A 15,000-nucleotide genomic window follows, 5' to 3' on the forward strand; every position below is an offset into this window, starting at 1 on the left:
CTTGTGAGAAGCCCGATTTCATGGAATCGTGATGCTCGCTCATTGGTGTACACTGCCAGTGATAGGCTATTTATAACTGTGTACACACGTTGATCGCACTGCAGGCAGGACAATGGCGACTAAGCGTAAGCTTACAACTAAAACCTACCAAGAAAAATACGACATTATCTAGTTTTGTGAGGCAAATCCACTGATGAAGAAAACAGACATAGCTGAGAAGTTGGACATCAAACTATATCTTGAAGAATAAGGGCAAGATATTTGGACAAGTGGAGAAGATCATGAGGCCGGTGGGAAGTGTGAAATGCGTGAAATGTGTGTCCTTTGAAGATGTCGATGACGTGCTCATCATCTGGTTTCGGCAAATGTCGGCTCAGCCAAATATTCGGTTTCGGACGATACTGTCTTTCGGTGGAGGATTGCCCAGCCAACAACATGGAATACAATGACCTGTTTGAATCCTTTCTCATGCACCAGATGCCCAAGAGTTTGAGGCATTCAAACATAACGGATTACTTCGTGAAGAAGTAAAGGATCGATTGAGCTTCGTGTTGAAGTCCGATCATGGTTTTATACATTACCGCACTCACTTACACATAGGCATTGAGTGGTAATCATCACCACGATGACAGTGTGTCATGTAATTTGTCACCATACCATCACCGATGGTACACGAGTTGTCTTACAGAGTTGTTCATTATCTTTACTTTTGATAAACTGATTCATGAATTCCATCTTTGCTTGATCACTTTCCAACTCACCAACTCACCCCCACCTATGCCCCGAGGATTGTGTTTTCCTTTTGGTACAATAGCCGGCTCTCACACATATGTGTCCAGGCCACGCGCGACTTCATCCTTCACCCCACAGTCATCATGAATGTTCGCATACGCGTAAGTCGTCACATTTCTAAGTCGTCACTTTTTTCTCGGTTCCGATGGTGACGACTTACGCCTAGTCTACTGTACATATACATATATATATATATATATATATATATATATTCAGTACAGTACACCAAAGTAATGTTTTTCAATCATATTCATGCCACAGGTGATAAAATATGTGCAGGCTCTGCCACCAGGTTAAGATACTGTAGAAATGAAGAGTAAAATCACCTTCCCTCTGGCCCTTTTGAGTCCACAGTTTTGAAACTTCAACTCACAGTGGTAGAGGCCCCTTTATTTCCTCACCGAAGAATCATGCACAAGGGACAGCATTTCTTTGGGGAAAAAACGCAATTTAATCACCATTGCAGCATCCATCCATCTCCTATCAGGTATTTCTACGTATTGGCAACATTAATCTTGTCTGATCTCATGTCACACAAGCTACCCTACGCTAATCGATATCTTACGAGAGGGTGGTCAGCCATTTAGTGGCATTTATGTGCAAAACAAACTGACCTCGTGCCTGTACAAAGTTAATCTCGCATCCTGGAAAAACGATTGCATCAAACTCAATGCCAGATACTGGGTCGCTTATATAAGGTATTTTTTTAGAAACTGGAATTTTGGCTAAAACAGAGAGTATCAAGTATCAAAATGCATCACAAAACACACACAAGCACTGGCTCATGTCCCCAAAGCTACTTAAATAAACTGTTCAGTTTAAAAAAAATAACAACAAAAAAAAACCCTTCCTTGAATTCAAGATCATTCAATATAACCACAAGAAACGAGCGTTTTTAGTCAATTTACATCCCGTCCCGAAGATGTGGGCTGTGAAAATGCGCATGGAACGTGGGTCATGAATCAGTTGTCCTGCTTGAGACCTCTGAAGAATCCTGAAGGTCTTCTATCCAGACATTCAGAATATGTCAACACACTGGGTGGAGGAAACGTTAACAGTAGCAGCACAGAGGGCTTCGCAAAAGAAAGAATATGCCGGAGAACTAGCCCGATAGCCACATCTCAACCATGAAGCTGCAATTTTAAATTGGGGTTTCCATTCACAAGGTGTCATTTCAATTTAGTCATAAATGGGCTGCACATGTGACGCCGCATGCAAGGAGACTGCTCAGAAAAACAGCCACACACGCTTCAGCAAGCACAGCACAAACCGAGCATTCAGTTCCACATCGGCAACATAAGAAAAGTTTTATGACAGGCTGGTAACGGGAAGGTTTGGAAGAAGTAAAAGACTGACTGCAAATTAAACGCAAGAATCTCAAAGATAAAGCCACTCACAGTGTGTGATCACTTGTTGAAGTCTCCTCACTGTAACGGGGGTGAGGGGAGGGTATGGGGGCACAACAAAATCACGATTAGGAAGCCACACGGACGAAGTCTGCCTGAATACTTGAACGGTAAAGAGTAGTGCTGGAAACAAAATAAATGAAAAAAAGACCTGTAACATAAAGTGAGATATTTTCATTTCTAGAGCTGACAGAATGGACTTATAGGTAAAACACACTCACCTCTAAGCTATCTGGCCTGTGTTTGAATCCCGACCCAGCTATAAACTGTCATTCGGGTGTTTCACAGGCAAGGTGAGGCATCAATGTGTGTGCCATCCCTCGGATGGACGTTTAACTGGGTGTACCATCTGCTGGCATTCGTTGGTGGACGTTAAAGATATCACGGTGTTCTTCGTGAAGAGTAGCCGAGCTATCGCCGGCACTCCGGAACAAATTACATGTTCCTCCTCCAACCTACTCAGTCGAACGTCAGGCTGGGCCAGTAGTTCGTGAAAGACTTGGTACAAAAACTTTTATTGGTCAACCCCATGAGGTAGGACTAATTATGGTCATTATAGACTCATCATGCCTGGAAGTGGTGCACGTTTACATGTTGGGGAATGCGTGCGATTCACAATCAGGAAATGAGTCAAGAAATCACAGAGTGCTACAAATGGAAGAATGTGCTGACAGGATAACTAAAAGGAAGGAGACTCATCTGACCTGTCTCTTATAGGTTTCATGATAAAATGTAAATCCTGGTGTTTTTTAGACACGGCCCTGAAATAGCGAGTTTGCCGTCCTTCATAAGCGTTGTTAAGCCGGCTACTCGTCAAACTTTCAGAGGTTGACTCAATCCAAATTCTAAAAATCAGACGGCCAAATTCTAAAATCCTGCTCCAATCTTCCATGAGGTGTCCAATCTGCATTCACCAACAATGGGCAAGAGACGGTAAATGGACATTTTTCTCAAAATGTTTAAACAAACAAACAAATAAACCAATGTCACCCGCAGGGTGACCCGTATCTTGCCAAAAGGTGACCACGTGTGACTTATTTAAGGTCACACTAAGGTGAACAGAGCTGCTATCCACCAGGAACGACTCCTTGAGGAATATCTGCCTATGAGAGATTCCGATGAGAATCGTTCTACAGAGTAACCATGAAAAATATGCTTTTGCCTCATAACGTCACCAAATGACATCATAATGTCTCAAGCTTGACATATCTAGAAAGCACTCATCGAGCTGTTCAATTTTAGGTACTACACGATATGGTTCGAAAACTTGAAAATTTGACCTTGGGGTCAAATATGTTTGACCTGAGGCGCTAACCATGAAGGTCAAGGCCAATCGCCACCAAAAATTAATCAGCTGAGCGCCAGACCATGAAGTATATTCCCATGAAGTTTGAGGACGATCCGATCAAAAGTACTCAAAAAATAAGGGTTTCGTCGACTCCCCTGATTTGCGACAAAGTGACCTTGACCTTTACCTTCAAAATTTTATGCGCTGAAAGGGACCTCTATAGGCCTCTGATATGCGAAGTTACAAAAATTTCCAATGATAACTGTGCTCTGCAGAATTTTTTATACGTGATTACAGACAAACAAAAAAAAAAAACAAACAAACAAACAAACAAAAAAAAAAACATACAAGCTGACTAACATATCTTGCAAAAACTTCGTTTTGCAAGATAAATAAATAAATAACTTTAACATCACATTCTTTCTTCCATTAATCTCATTCTTCTTTCATCGGCTGCAGCACAAGGCTGCAGGGTGGCATCATTGACTGATGGTGCTGTTGTGCCATTGATGCAGTTATGGCCGGATAGCTCACCAACTCTTTGCGAAGGACACCGTGGTATGTTTAACGCCCAGTTTAACCTGGGTTCGAATCTCGGATGGATGCTAGACAGCTTCACTGCTGGTGTACGTGGCATACCTCGAGGCCATTCTGCCAGCGCCCAAAAACATGTTGAATGATGTCCTTTGAGAGGTCAAAAAACTCTGGATTGTGACTCAAATTTGCCCCTCATTCTCTCTTACTTGGTGGGTGGAGATTTGGGCTTTGGCATTTTTGCAAGGATAGGCCCGATTTCTGTGCGCTCATCGTAGCTCTGCCAGATCTCGTATAGTCTCAGGATGCTGCGGGTGATCTCCAGAATCTGGATGCAGACAAATGGCCACGGAAGGACTTTGACCCGTCACAATTCCAGGTTTCAGGCCACCATGCATTTGACTAAACTACCTCGTACCCACCTTATCCAGGTCTACTGAGAGTTCAGCGAACCAGTGCCGGCAATCCCTGGGAGAGTCTCGCTGATGTTCTTTTGGCGGTTCCTTCTGGTGGATGGCACATGCCATGTGCAGACAGGCTGCCACCATAAGCAAATGGGAAATGAGAATGGGAGGGGGAATAATTAAAGGACTAAATTGCTCCCTTATATTTTTGCTTCAAATAGACCATTTTCCTTTCAGCATTCCCAATGATATATTCATAGATTCTTGCAGTCAAACTGCCTCACCTTAATGAAACAATATTTAAAGCTTTCTCGGGGAAAAAAAAGAGGTTAAGGTAGGGGTGATGATGGGGGTGGAGACGACAGAACGGCGGAACCATGACCACCTTACCGAGTGCAATCATAAATGGAGGGTATATGAGGCACAGGTCTGTGCGATACGTGTCATTCACAATTTTCCTGCGAGGCACCATTAGAAAATCGTCACGATGACAATTCAAACACAGGAAGAATAAATAATGATGAACAAAATAACACAAGTGAGTGGGTGAGGTTAGTGGATCATAAGTGGTGCGATATTCTGGAAAACATGTTTGTACACGTACCACGAAGCCTGCAAGAGCTGTTCATCAGGCCCCATGTCCTGGATGTAATGAACCAATGCTCGATAAGGGTGGTAGACTATTAAACAGCAATCCTGCACAACGTATGACAAATGCACGAATGCAATCAACACCCAAGCACACAACCCCACACACACCGCCACCCATCAAAACATCGAGCTCCAATGGAGCGCATGCTAAGCCAGAACTATCCTGTATCCCAATTATGGGCCGGATCTGGATTCAGACCTGAACCAAAATCAAATCGGCTTGTTCTTGTCACCTCACCAACTCATCCACCAAGTTTTGTCATAGCTCGTCCACAACCTTTTTAAATATCATGCTGTATATAATTTTCAGGTAGCCCTCAATGGTGAAGAATCACTTTAAAAATTAAAAAATGATCATATCCACCAAAATCGAATAAATTCTTCCTTGTTACACACCAGACCTGTCAACCAAATTTATCCGAATCCGTCAACACATTTTTGAGATATCCTGCTCACAGACAGACAAACAAACAGGCAGACAGGGGTGAAAACATAACCTCCATCCACCTTCGGTGGCGGAGGTCAACTGACACCTCAGAAAATTGTCATTTTCCTGTTTGGGACAATTTAATGATTTTTTTTTCCACATTTTGAATAATGAAAAAACATGACGCTGGTATCCCAGGTTCAAATCCCTTGTATTAAAATGTTCATTTGTCCATTGCAACTCATGTTCTTACAAGTTATGTTAAAGTGTGGGCTGTGGTGGTAATGGTTGAAGCGTCCACTCCGAGTCTGATTAGTTGGTGGTTCAAACACTGGCCGAGACATACCAAATACTTGGTACGTGCCTCTTCCTTGCTTGACACTCAGCATTTAAATTTTAAAAGGATAAGAGCATAGACAATCACCATAGGTTTGCATCCATGAGGAGGAGGAAATTCCCCCCGACAAAAAACCCCGCTAAGTGCAGCAAGAAAGGCGGCACCATTGTTGTGACGTTTCTGGTACCCAGAATGCCGCAGGAAGTGACGACATTTCCCCCAAGCTCAGTGGCTGTGTTTGTCTCGTCTAATAGTCCTGCGTTGTGTCTCATGTATTTGTCTATGTCCGTATGTGTGTGCTTTACTACAAGCCTTAGATCCTATAAAGACAGAAAAAGTGCTCCGGCGTCTATCGATTGTCCTGCATATGCGTCACATGTACCGCCAAGCTCTACAACGAGCCTTAGATAATTATTACATTCTGTTGGAACAGATTTAATAATAAATTAATTCCATTATTATACCTTTCAACAGCAAATCAATATGGACTGCAACAAACAATTGCTTACCATAAGTTCAAGGAGATAAAATTCGCATTCCAGCACCTGAAATGCAATCGGGGAATCGACATGCGACCAAATGAAATCATGAATGAAATCATAACCAAATGAAATGAATGAAATAATCATCCATTATTGTTCCAAATCAACATAATTGGCAACCCCGATAAAACAATACACATGCATATCTATAGAAGTTGTACAAAACGCTCAATTTGCACCTCATTGGCCCAGAGTGAGAGAGAATTGGCTCACTTACGTGATTTACTCGGTATGGAAACTCTTTCGTGAAGGCGTAAGAAAACTTGTTTTTAACTGAAATACACACACGGTCAATGATCACCTTTGCCATCAAAACAACTCGAACATTCCTCCATCTTGAGGTCAACAAAACGTGGAAAACTGATGGTCCTCCTAAAATTTTGCATCCCGCAGAGAAATCCTCACAATAAGGACCATCGTTCCAAAAGGAAAATTCCCTTGCAGCCACAACTGCAATCAAAGTTCCCAGGTGCGAGTCACCATGAGAGGCAGATGCTACAACCAGATGTTAGCAACCATTTCACATACTTTGGTGTAATGGCCTCCCACGTTGAAATTCTTTGTGAAGGAACTCGTATCGTTATCCCGTTATATTTTTAATGGCATGACCAGATGCATAAATCACGGTGGGATTTCATGACAGGCAAGGTCGTTGCCGATATAAAGTTAGGAGTCCGGGAGAACAGATTACAATGATACTCCCAAATAAATCGTTCCAACAACAACAACAACAACAAGCTGCCCAATTAAAGAAGGCCTGACTTTTTAGGTGAATGGTACTTACAAACGGTAGAGGCAGCTGTAATCAGTCGACTGTTCGATATGACACCAAACTCCTGGCAAAATAAAGGCAAAACATACGGAAATTAAGTAATTAAAAATCCACTTCTGTGGTGCAATTACTTCAACAATCACCGATTATTTTGTGATCATTCAAAGAAGAATGGAACAATGCCATTTAGAACTCCTTTTTCCCAGGGGAAGTTCTCCCAGACCTCAAAACCTTCACCTCCTTTTTGGTAAAAGATCATGATTCATGAACCAAACTGTGAAACTTTGTTCTCATAGCCTCGTTCCAAGGTCTCCTTACAAAATCTTCACTGAACCTCTGACAACCTCCACTTGTAGCTGGTTTGTAGTGATAATCCCCAGAATCATTTTTAAGTACTCTGTTATGGTTTTGTTTATCATTCCTGTAGCTCCGACTATCACTGGTAAAATTTCAGCTTTCTTTTACTTCCAAGTCCTCTTGACTTCATTTTTCAGATCCTGGTTTCAGTTAGTCCAAAGTCATTTGGAACTGAAACCTCGATCAAAAGTGCCGACTTTTCCTTTTTGTGTTTGAACACTGTGTTGGGACGCAATGCTTTGTTTGCAATGTCCACACTTGATGGGATTCTCTTGTCATACATGAGCATTATATGTTCATTTTCAAGGATCAGATTTGGTTTGCATTGTTCTGGAACCAGAATGTTGAAATGTTGACAGTTTTCCCAGTAGATTACTCCACAGACACTGTCATGTCTCTGTGTACAGCTGTTCCGACATGAGGTTTTTTTTACATCCTGAAAGGAGGTGGCTGGTACTTTGTTTCTACCCCACAAAACCTGCATTTGTCCGATTGGCTCAATCACGCCATTTTCTTCAAGGCATAAGTGCCGTGTCCTTGGTCTTGAGCATTTATGATGACTCGTTCTCCATCCCAATTAATTTGACCTCATCTTAGGCATGCCAAAGAGCCTTCTTTGTCAATCTCTTTCCTGTCAAGCTCTTTTTTTAAATATTTCTGCTCTTTTGTCATTCTCCCATTTGTCGGAATATATTGTTACGAATTCGCGCCCGCCGGCGTGCGATCGGCCGCTTTCCACTAATAGCAACCGCGTCGCCCACCGGACGGACAATTCAGTCGTGACTTTCAGGAGCTAACGCCGGAACCCTGTCACGGGTGGGTCTTCAACCTCACCACGGCCATGCCAATTGTCTACCTGCGCAAGATAGGGTCACTCGCCGAACTCGATATACCTATGTACCTGCACGGGCAGTCGACCGGGCGACCGTACCTCGACACAGGTCGGCTTGGGACACGAACCGCTTAAGCGGTCCGTTCCGTTCTGCAGTGATAACCGAGCGGGTATTATCGCCAACCTCGCCGGATCTGATTCTATTTAACGAGTGTTTAAAACCCAGCTATTTATTCCGTGATGCAAGATGGCATTTCAATGGGGTGAAAGGAGGACGCGACGAACGGGGTACCTTTCGACCAGCACATTTATTGTACAAGCACACGTATATACAGCCAAGGCAGTCATGCAATATTCAGGTGAGAAGCAAAAGCAGGCAAACAAAAGCAAGGGAAAGCACTACGACCAAATATAATTAATAAATGTAAAGTAACTTAGGCAGCTTTACTTGACAGACGGCGCCACGACAACATTCATTCAAAAACCCAAAAGAAACACAAGAAAAGACCTCCTCACAGAAAATGGGGTCAGGCTGGACCACTTGGGTCTTTATGACATGGGACCTGGGAGACCGAACGGGTCCCGCGAGACCGTAGCAGGTTACCTGCATCCTCGAGGTGCCTCGATGGTCGGCGAGCTCTCTCTGGCACTCTCCTCCACGGACGCGCAGGTTCGCGCCCCACAGCCGGCAGAGCTGCGCCTCCCGTCCGCGTCTCCGGTACGTCGCCCGGACTCTCCACCGACCCACGCCTCTGGTGTACGGGTCGCTCCACAGACCCAGAGACCAAGACAAGATCAGACCAAGAGAAGGGCGCAAAATGAAGAGAGGAGACCAGACCAGCAGAAAAGCGCCAACGAAGAGAAGAGACCAGACCAGGAGAAGAGCGCCAACGAAGAGGAGCCCAAGGCGACTGTCTGCCTTATATAGCCTGGGGCTCCACCCTTCGCCCCTCCCCGTTTTCTGCTCCGCCTCCCTTCGAGAAGCTTCTCGAAAAGGGGCGTTTCTCAACTCCCAGCACCTCACCCCTCGTATCCACCAATTGTGAGCGAGCCGCCTCGCCCTTCCCGTCACACCAGTCTCAGAGAAAAAAGGCGGGAAGAACCCACACTCACCATTGGAGGTTTCTTTTCCTCGTTCTTTTACGCCTGCGTTCTCGGACCCCTTTTGAATGCGGAAAGGGTCGTAGCGTGGTCTGTGGAGGATGGAGTTTGCAAGCTGGCGTAGTGGCGAAGATGGTTAAATGGTGGTGGTGTTGTTGTGGCGATCGTAGCGTGGTTGGCGTTGTGGCGTAGTTGGGGGTGGTTGTGTTGTTGGCGTCGTGGTTTGTTGTAATGGTGGGCGAGATATGTCGGTTCAAAATAACGATAGAGAAAGAAAAACACTATCTCAAAGGGTCACAGCCCGATGAACAAGAAGAATTCCCTCTAAACAACGGTGGGGAAACCTATCTGAACACTCACTTACTGGGATAACTGATCTGAGGAACCTTTATGGTGCTCTGCGAATTTCCACAGCCGTAACAATATTTTATGATATTTATTTTTTTAATTTTCCTTTTTTATTAGCAATCATTGGGGCTGTGTTTGTTTTTGTTTTGTTTTCCTGTGTAGTATCTATCATTTATGCCTGGTGTTGGCTTCATGGTTCGGGTGATGGCCTTGGGATACCTATGGTCCTGAGTTCAAACTCTGCTCGGTTGTTGAATTAATAGCAAATGGGGTTGACTCAGCCTGTCATCCTTCTGAGGTCAGCAAAATGAGTACCAGCTTGCTGGGATGATTGAGCCATTCGAGTATCCTGTTTTGGAGTGGTGATCCATCCAGGATTGTGTGTGTGCCCAATAGCCCAGGAGACTGCTTCAGCAGCACCGATGCTCTGTACAGAGTATGGCCTGATGGATGGATGGATGGATCCATCATTTAAACCTGTTTTTGTAAGTTTGTTGTTAAATGGATAAAGGATCCATTTTCTGGTTTGTTGTTTTCTTGCTCATGCACAAATCTCATCCAATAATCTGTTGAGCTTTTCACATACTCCGCCATCCAACACACGTTGTTCTGTGCACTTGGTTAAACTCCATCAAACCACCTCCTTCTCGTCTCGATAAGTACAACCTCAGTATGCATTGGTTCTTACAAAACATCTTGTGATTAATTAGTAGTTTCCTTGTTTTGGTGTCGAAATTGTTGATCTCCAATTGTGGCATACCAGCACTGTAAGTTGCTTTATTGCTTTGGTTTTGTTTCTTGAAGAGAAGGATGACTTCAGAATTAGTTTCATTCTGCGTAAGTACTCTTTGTTGATTATTTTACGCATTTTTTTGTGTTGCACCTGGGGGCCTTCTTCTGTTGCGAGGTATTCGTCAAACGTTTCGTTTTCGAGTTCCTGTACTGTTGTACTTTGATTGATTGAGATGTCTGTTCTTATTGTTTTTCCTTGTACAAATGTGCATTTGGTACATTTGTCAAGATCAAACTTTAACCCCCGTTTGTTCGTTTGTGAGCAAGGAATCTCAAAATGTTGAGGAACGATTCAGACGACACTTGGTGGACAGGTTGGGTGTGTGACAAGGACGAATCGATTACATTTTGGTTCATGTCCGGATCCGGATGTGCCCTACCAGTGGGATACAAAATGTAAACTGTTCAGCCTGGTGGAGGTATGCGCTCTACCAAATGCCTTTCTCGTTGTTATTACCTCCACCACCGAAGGTGAATGAGGATATGTTTTCACCCCTTCCTGTCTGTTTGTCTGTGTGCAGGATATCTCAAAAAGTTGTGGACAGATCCATATGAAATTTTGTGCGCAGGTTCGGTGTGTGACAAAGATGAACTGATTAGATTTAGGTGAAGATCCGGATCCAGTTCCAGAAGATCCGGATTTAGGTGAAGATCCGACTAGGAGAATTTTAAAAGTAACTTCACGATTGATAGTGCCAACCAGAGTTGGTGTCAAAGCCACCCAATGCTCACCTGTTTATACATTAATCGTTTTTAAAAGACGAGTCCAATAATTAATATTTTTATAAAGCATTGCAGTGAAGTCTGATCAAAATAATTTTAAAGCAATATATGTATTTGTATATTGTAATCAGTAACAAGAGCGCAAGTGAGCACAATATACGCCCGAACAAGAAGGTATATACAGAATTATGCTACTCCATGGAAAACAGCATCGTAGTTGCCATGGCAACCACTTTAGATGACGAATGTATGTCGCGACACACCGTCTCCACAGTCTGTAACTACGTACCAAATATGAAACGTGAAAGTTGAAAATTTTGGAAGCTAGAGTGCGGACAGGAACGGATGGAAAACAGCATCCTGGTTGCCATGGCAACCACTTTAGATGACGAATGTATGTCGCGACACACCGTCTCCACAGTAAGTACCAACGTACCAAATATGAAACGTGAAAGTTGAAAGCTTTGGGAGTTAGAGTGCGGACAGGAACGGATGGAAAACAGCATCCTGGTTGACACGGCAACCACTTTAGAAGACGAACCTATGTCATGACACACTGGCTCCAAAGTCTGTACCGACATACCAAAGATGAAACGTGAAAGTTGAAAACTTTGGGAGTGAGACTACGGACAGGAACGGATGGAAAACAGCATCCTGGTTGCCATGGCAACCACTTCAGATGACGAACATATGTTGCAACACACAATCTCCACAGTCTGTACCGATGTACCAAATATGAAACATGAAAGTTGAAAACTTTGGGAGTTAGAGTGCGGACAGGAACGAATGGAAAAAAGCAACCACTTTAGATGACGAATGTATGTCGCAACACACCGTCTCCACAGTCTGCACCTATGCACCAAATATGAAACGTGAGAGTTGAAAACTTTGGGAGTTTGAATGCGGAGAGGAATGGATGGAAAACGGCATCTTGGTTGCCATGGCAACCACTTTAGATGACGAATGTATGCCACGACACACGGTCTCCAGAGTAAGTACCTACGTACCAAATATGAAACGTGAAAGTTGAAAACTTTGGGAGTTAGAGTGCGGACAGGAGCGGATGGAAAACAGCATACTGGTTGCCATGGCAACCACTTTAGATGACGAACATATGTCGCAACACACCATCTCCACAGTCTGTACCTCTTCTTCTTCTTCTCTCGGCGAACTCCCGTTAGGGGTCGCCACAGCGGATCAACCGTCTCCATTTTGCTCTATCCTCCACATCTTCAATTGACACTCCAACCACCCGCATGTCCGCCCTCACTGTATCCATGAACCTCTTCTTTGGCCTTCCTCTTCTCCTCCTGCCTGGCGGCTCCATCTTCAACATCCTTCTCCCGATATACTCCGCTTCCCTCCTGTGCACATGTCCAAACCATCTCAATCTCGCCTCTCTCACATTGTCTCCAAACCGTCCTACCTGCGCTGTCCCTCTGATATACTCATTTCTTATCCTATCCATCCTCGTCACTAACAACGAGAATCGCAGCATCTTTAACTCTTGCCACCTCCAGATCCGCTTCCTGTGTTTTTGTTAGTGCCACCGCCTCCAAACCATATAACATAGCTGGTCTCACGACAGTCTTGTATACTTTCCGCTTAACTCTTGCAGCTACCCTTCTGTCACAAATCTCTCCTGCAACTCTTCTCCACCCACTCCATCCTGCCTGCACTCTCTTTTTCACTTCTCTCCCACACTTTCCATGACTTTGGACAGTTGATCCCAAGTATTTAAACCCATCCACCTTCCCCACCTCAACTCCTTGCAACCGCACCATACCACCACCCTCCCTCTCATTTACGCACATGTACTCCGTCTTACTCCGACTGACTATCATTCCCCTTCTGTCCAGTGCGTACCTCCACCTCTCGAGGCTCGCCTCAGCCTGCTCCCGACTCTCCCTACAGATCATGATGTCATCCGCGAACATCATAGTCCATGGAGACTCCAGTCTGATCTCGTCCGTCAACCTGTCCATCACCATTGCAAACAGGAAAGGGCTCAGAGTCGATCCTTGGTGCAATCCCACTTTTACCTTAAACCGGTCCGTCATTCCTACCGCACACCTCACCGCTGTCACACTGTCCTCATACATATCCTGCACGATCGTCACATACTTCTCCACAACTCCCGACTTCCTCATACAATACCACAATTCCTCTCTTGGCACCCTATCATAAGCTTTCTCTAAATCCACAAACACACAATGTAACTCCTTCTGACCTTCCCTATACTTCTCCATCAACATTCTCAAAGCAAACATTGCATCAGTGGTGCTCTTTCCTGGCATAAACCCATATTGCTGCTCACAGAGCGTCACCTCTCCTCTCAACCTAGCTTCCACTACTCTTCCCACACCTTCATGGTGTGGCTTAACAACTTTATCCCTCTGTAATTTCCACAGCTCTGCACATCACCCTTATTCTTGAAAATCGGAACCAGTACACTTAATCTCCACTCCTCCGGCATCCTCTCACTTTCCTAGACTTTATTAAACAATCTGGTTAACAACCCCACTGCCATCTCTCCGAAGCACTTCCATGCCTCCACTGGTATACCATCTGGGCCAACCGCCTTTCCACTTTTCATCTTCTCAGAGCAGTCCTCACTTCATCCTTACTGATCCACCCCACTTCCAGATTCACTATCTCCACCTCTTCCAACGTTCTCTCTCTCTCTCATTTTCTTCATTCATCAGCTCCTCAAAGTACTCCATGCACCTTCTCAACACACTCTCCTCGCTCGTCAGCTCATTCCCATTTGCTTCCTTTATCACCCGAACCTGCAGCACAGGATTCCCAGCTCGGTCCCTCTGTCTTGCCAATCGGTATAAATCCTTTTCCCCTTCTTTTGTATCCAACTTCTCATACAGCTCGTCATATGCCTTTTCCTTGGCCTTTGCCACCTCTCTTTTTGCCTTTCACCGCCACTCCTTGTACTCCTGTCGACTTTCTTCATCTCTCTGGGTATCCCACTTCCTTTTCGCCAACCCCTTCTTCCTTATACTTTCCTGTACTTCCTCGTTCCACCACCAAGTCTCCTTATCTTCCTTCCTCTGTCCAGATGTCACACCAAGTACCTTCCTAGCTATCTCCCTCACAACTTCTGCTGTCGTTGCCCAATCATCCCACCCATCTTTACCACCATCCAACGCCTGTCACCTCCTCCCTAAATTTCACGCAACAGTCTTCCTCTTTCAGCTTCCACCATCTGGTCCTTGGTTCAGCCCTCACTCTCTTCCTCAACCTCACCTCTAAAGTCATCCTACAGACCACCAATCGATGCTGTCGAGCTACACTCTCCCCTGCCACCACCTTACAGTCACTAATCTTTTTCAGGTTGTATCTCCTGCTTCAGATGTAATCCACCTGTGTGCACTTTCCTCCACTCTTGTATGTCACCCTGTGTTCCTCCTTCTTCTTGAAATACATATTTACCACTGCCATTTCCATTCTTTTTGCAAACTCTACCACCATTTGTCCTTCAACATTTCTCTTGTTGAGACCGTACCTACCCATCACCTCCTCATCCTCTTTATTCCCTTCCCAACATGCCCATTGAAATCTGCTCCAATCACCACTCTTTCATCCTTGGATACACTCTCCACCACTTTATCTAACTCACTCCAAAAATCTTCTATATACTCCATCTCACACCCCATATGTGGGGCATATGCACTGCTGACAT

General features: G+C 44.5%; 1 protein-coding gene across 6 annotated transcripts in view; it reads right to left on the reverse strand.

Moving 5' to 3' along the window:
- Positions 1 to 1,219: 1,219 nt before the first annotated feature.
- CCNC (cyclin C) overlaps positions 1,220 to 15,000 on the reverse strand; it is a 52,062-nt gene continuing 38,281 nt past the window's right edge. For 3 of the 6 annotated variants that reach the window (XM_085860501.1, XM_085860504.1, XM_085860503.1), the window contains 9 exons: positions 7,166 to 7,217; positions 6,599 to 6,654; positions 6,349 to 6,384; positions 5,029 to 5,120; positions 4,815 to 4,882; positions 4,443 to 4,558; positions 4,230 to 4,348; positions 2,190 to 2,219; positions 1,220 to 1,827 (listed from right to left, as the gene is read on the reverse strand). In XM_085860501.1, coding sequence (XP_085716627.1) covers positions 1,755 to 1,827; positions 2,190 to 2,219; positions 4,230 to 4,348; positions 4,443 to 4,558; positions 4,815 to 4,882; positions 5,029 to 5,120; positions 6,349 to 6,384; positions 6,599 to 6,654; positions 7,166 to 7,217 — 642 coding nt within the window. In that variant the 3' untranslated portion in view covers positions 1,220 to 1,754. The remainder of the gene's footprint in view (positions 1,828 to 2,189; positions 2,220 to 4,229; positions 4,349 to 4,442; positions 4,559 to 4,814; positions 4,883 to 5,028; positions 5,121 to 6,348; positions 6,385 to 6,598; positions 6,655 to 7,165; positions 7,218 to 15,000) is intronic. The other 3 variants (XM_085860502.1, XM_085860507.1, XM_085860505.1) reach the window with 3 other exon arrangements.

Source organism: Eptatretus burgeri, chromosome 16, assembly GCF_056783735.1.
Source record: "Eptatretus burgeri isolate ZD-2024b chromosome 16, Ebu_testis_v1, whole genome shotgun sequence".
NCBI lineage: Eukaryota > Metazoa > Chordata > Myxini > Myxiniformes > Myxinidae > Eptatretus > Eptatretus burgeri.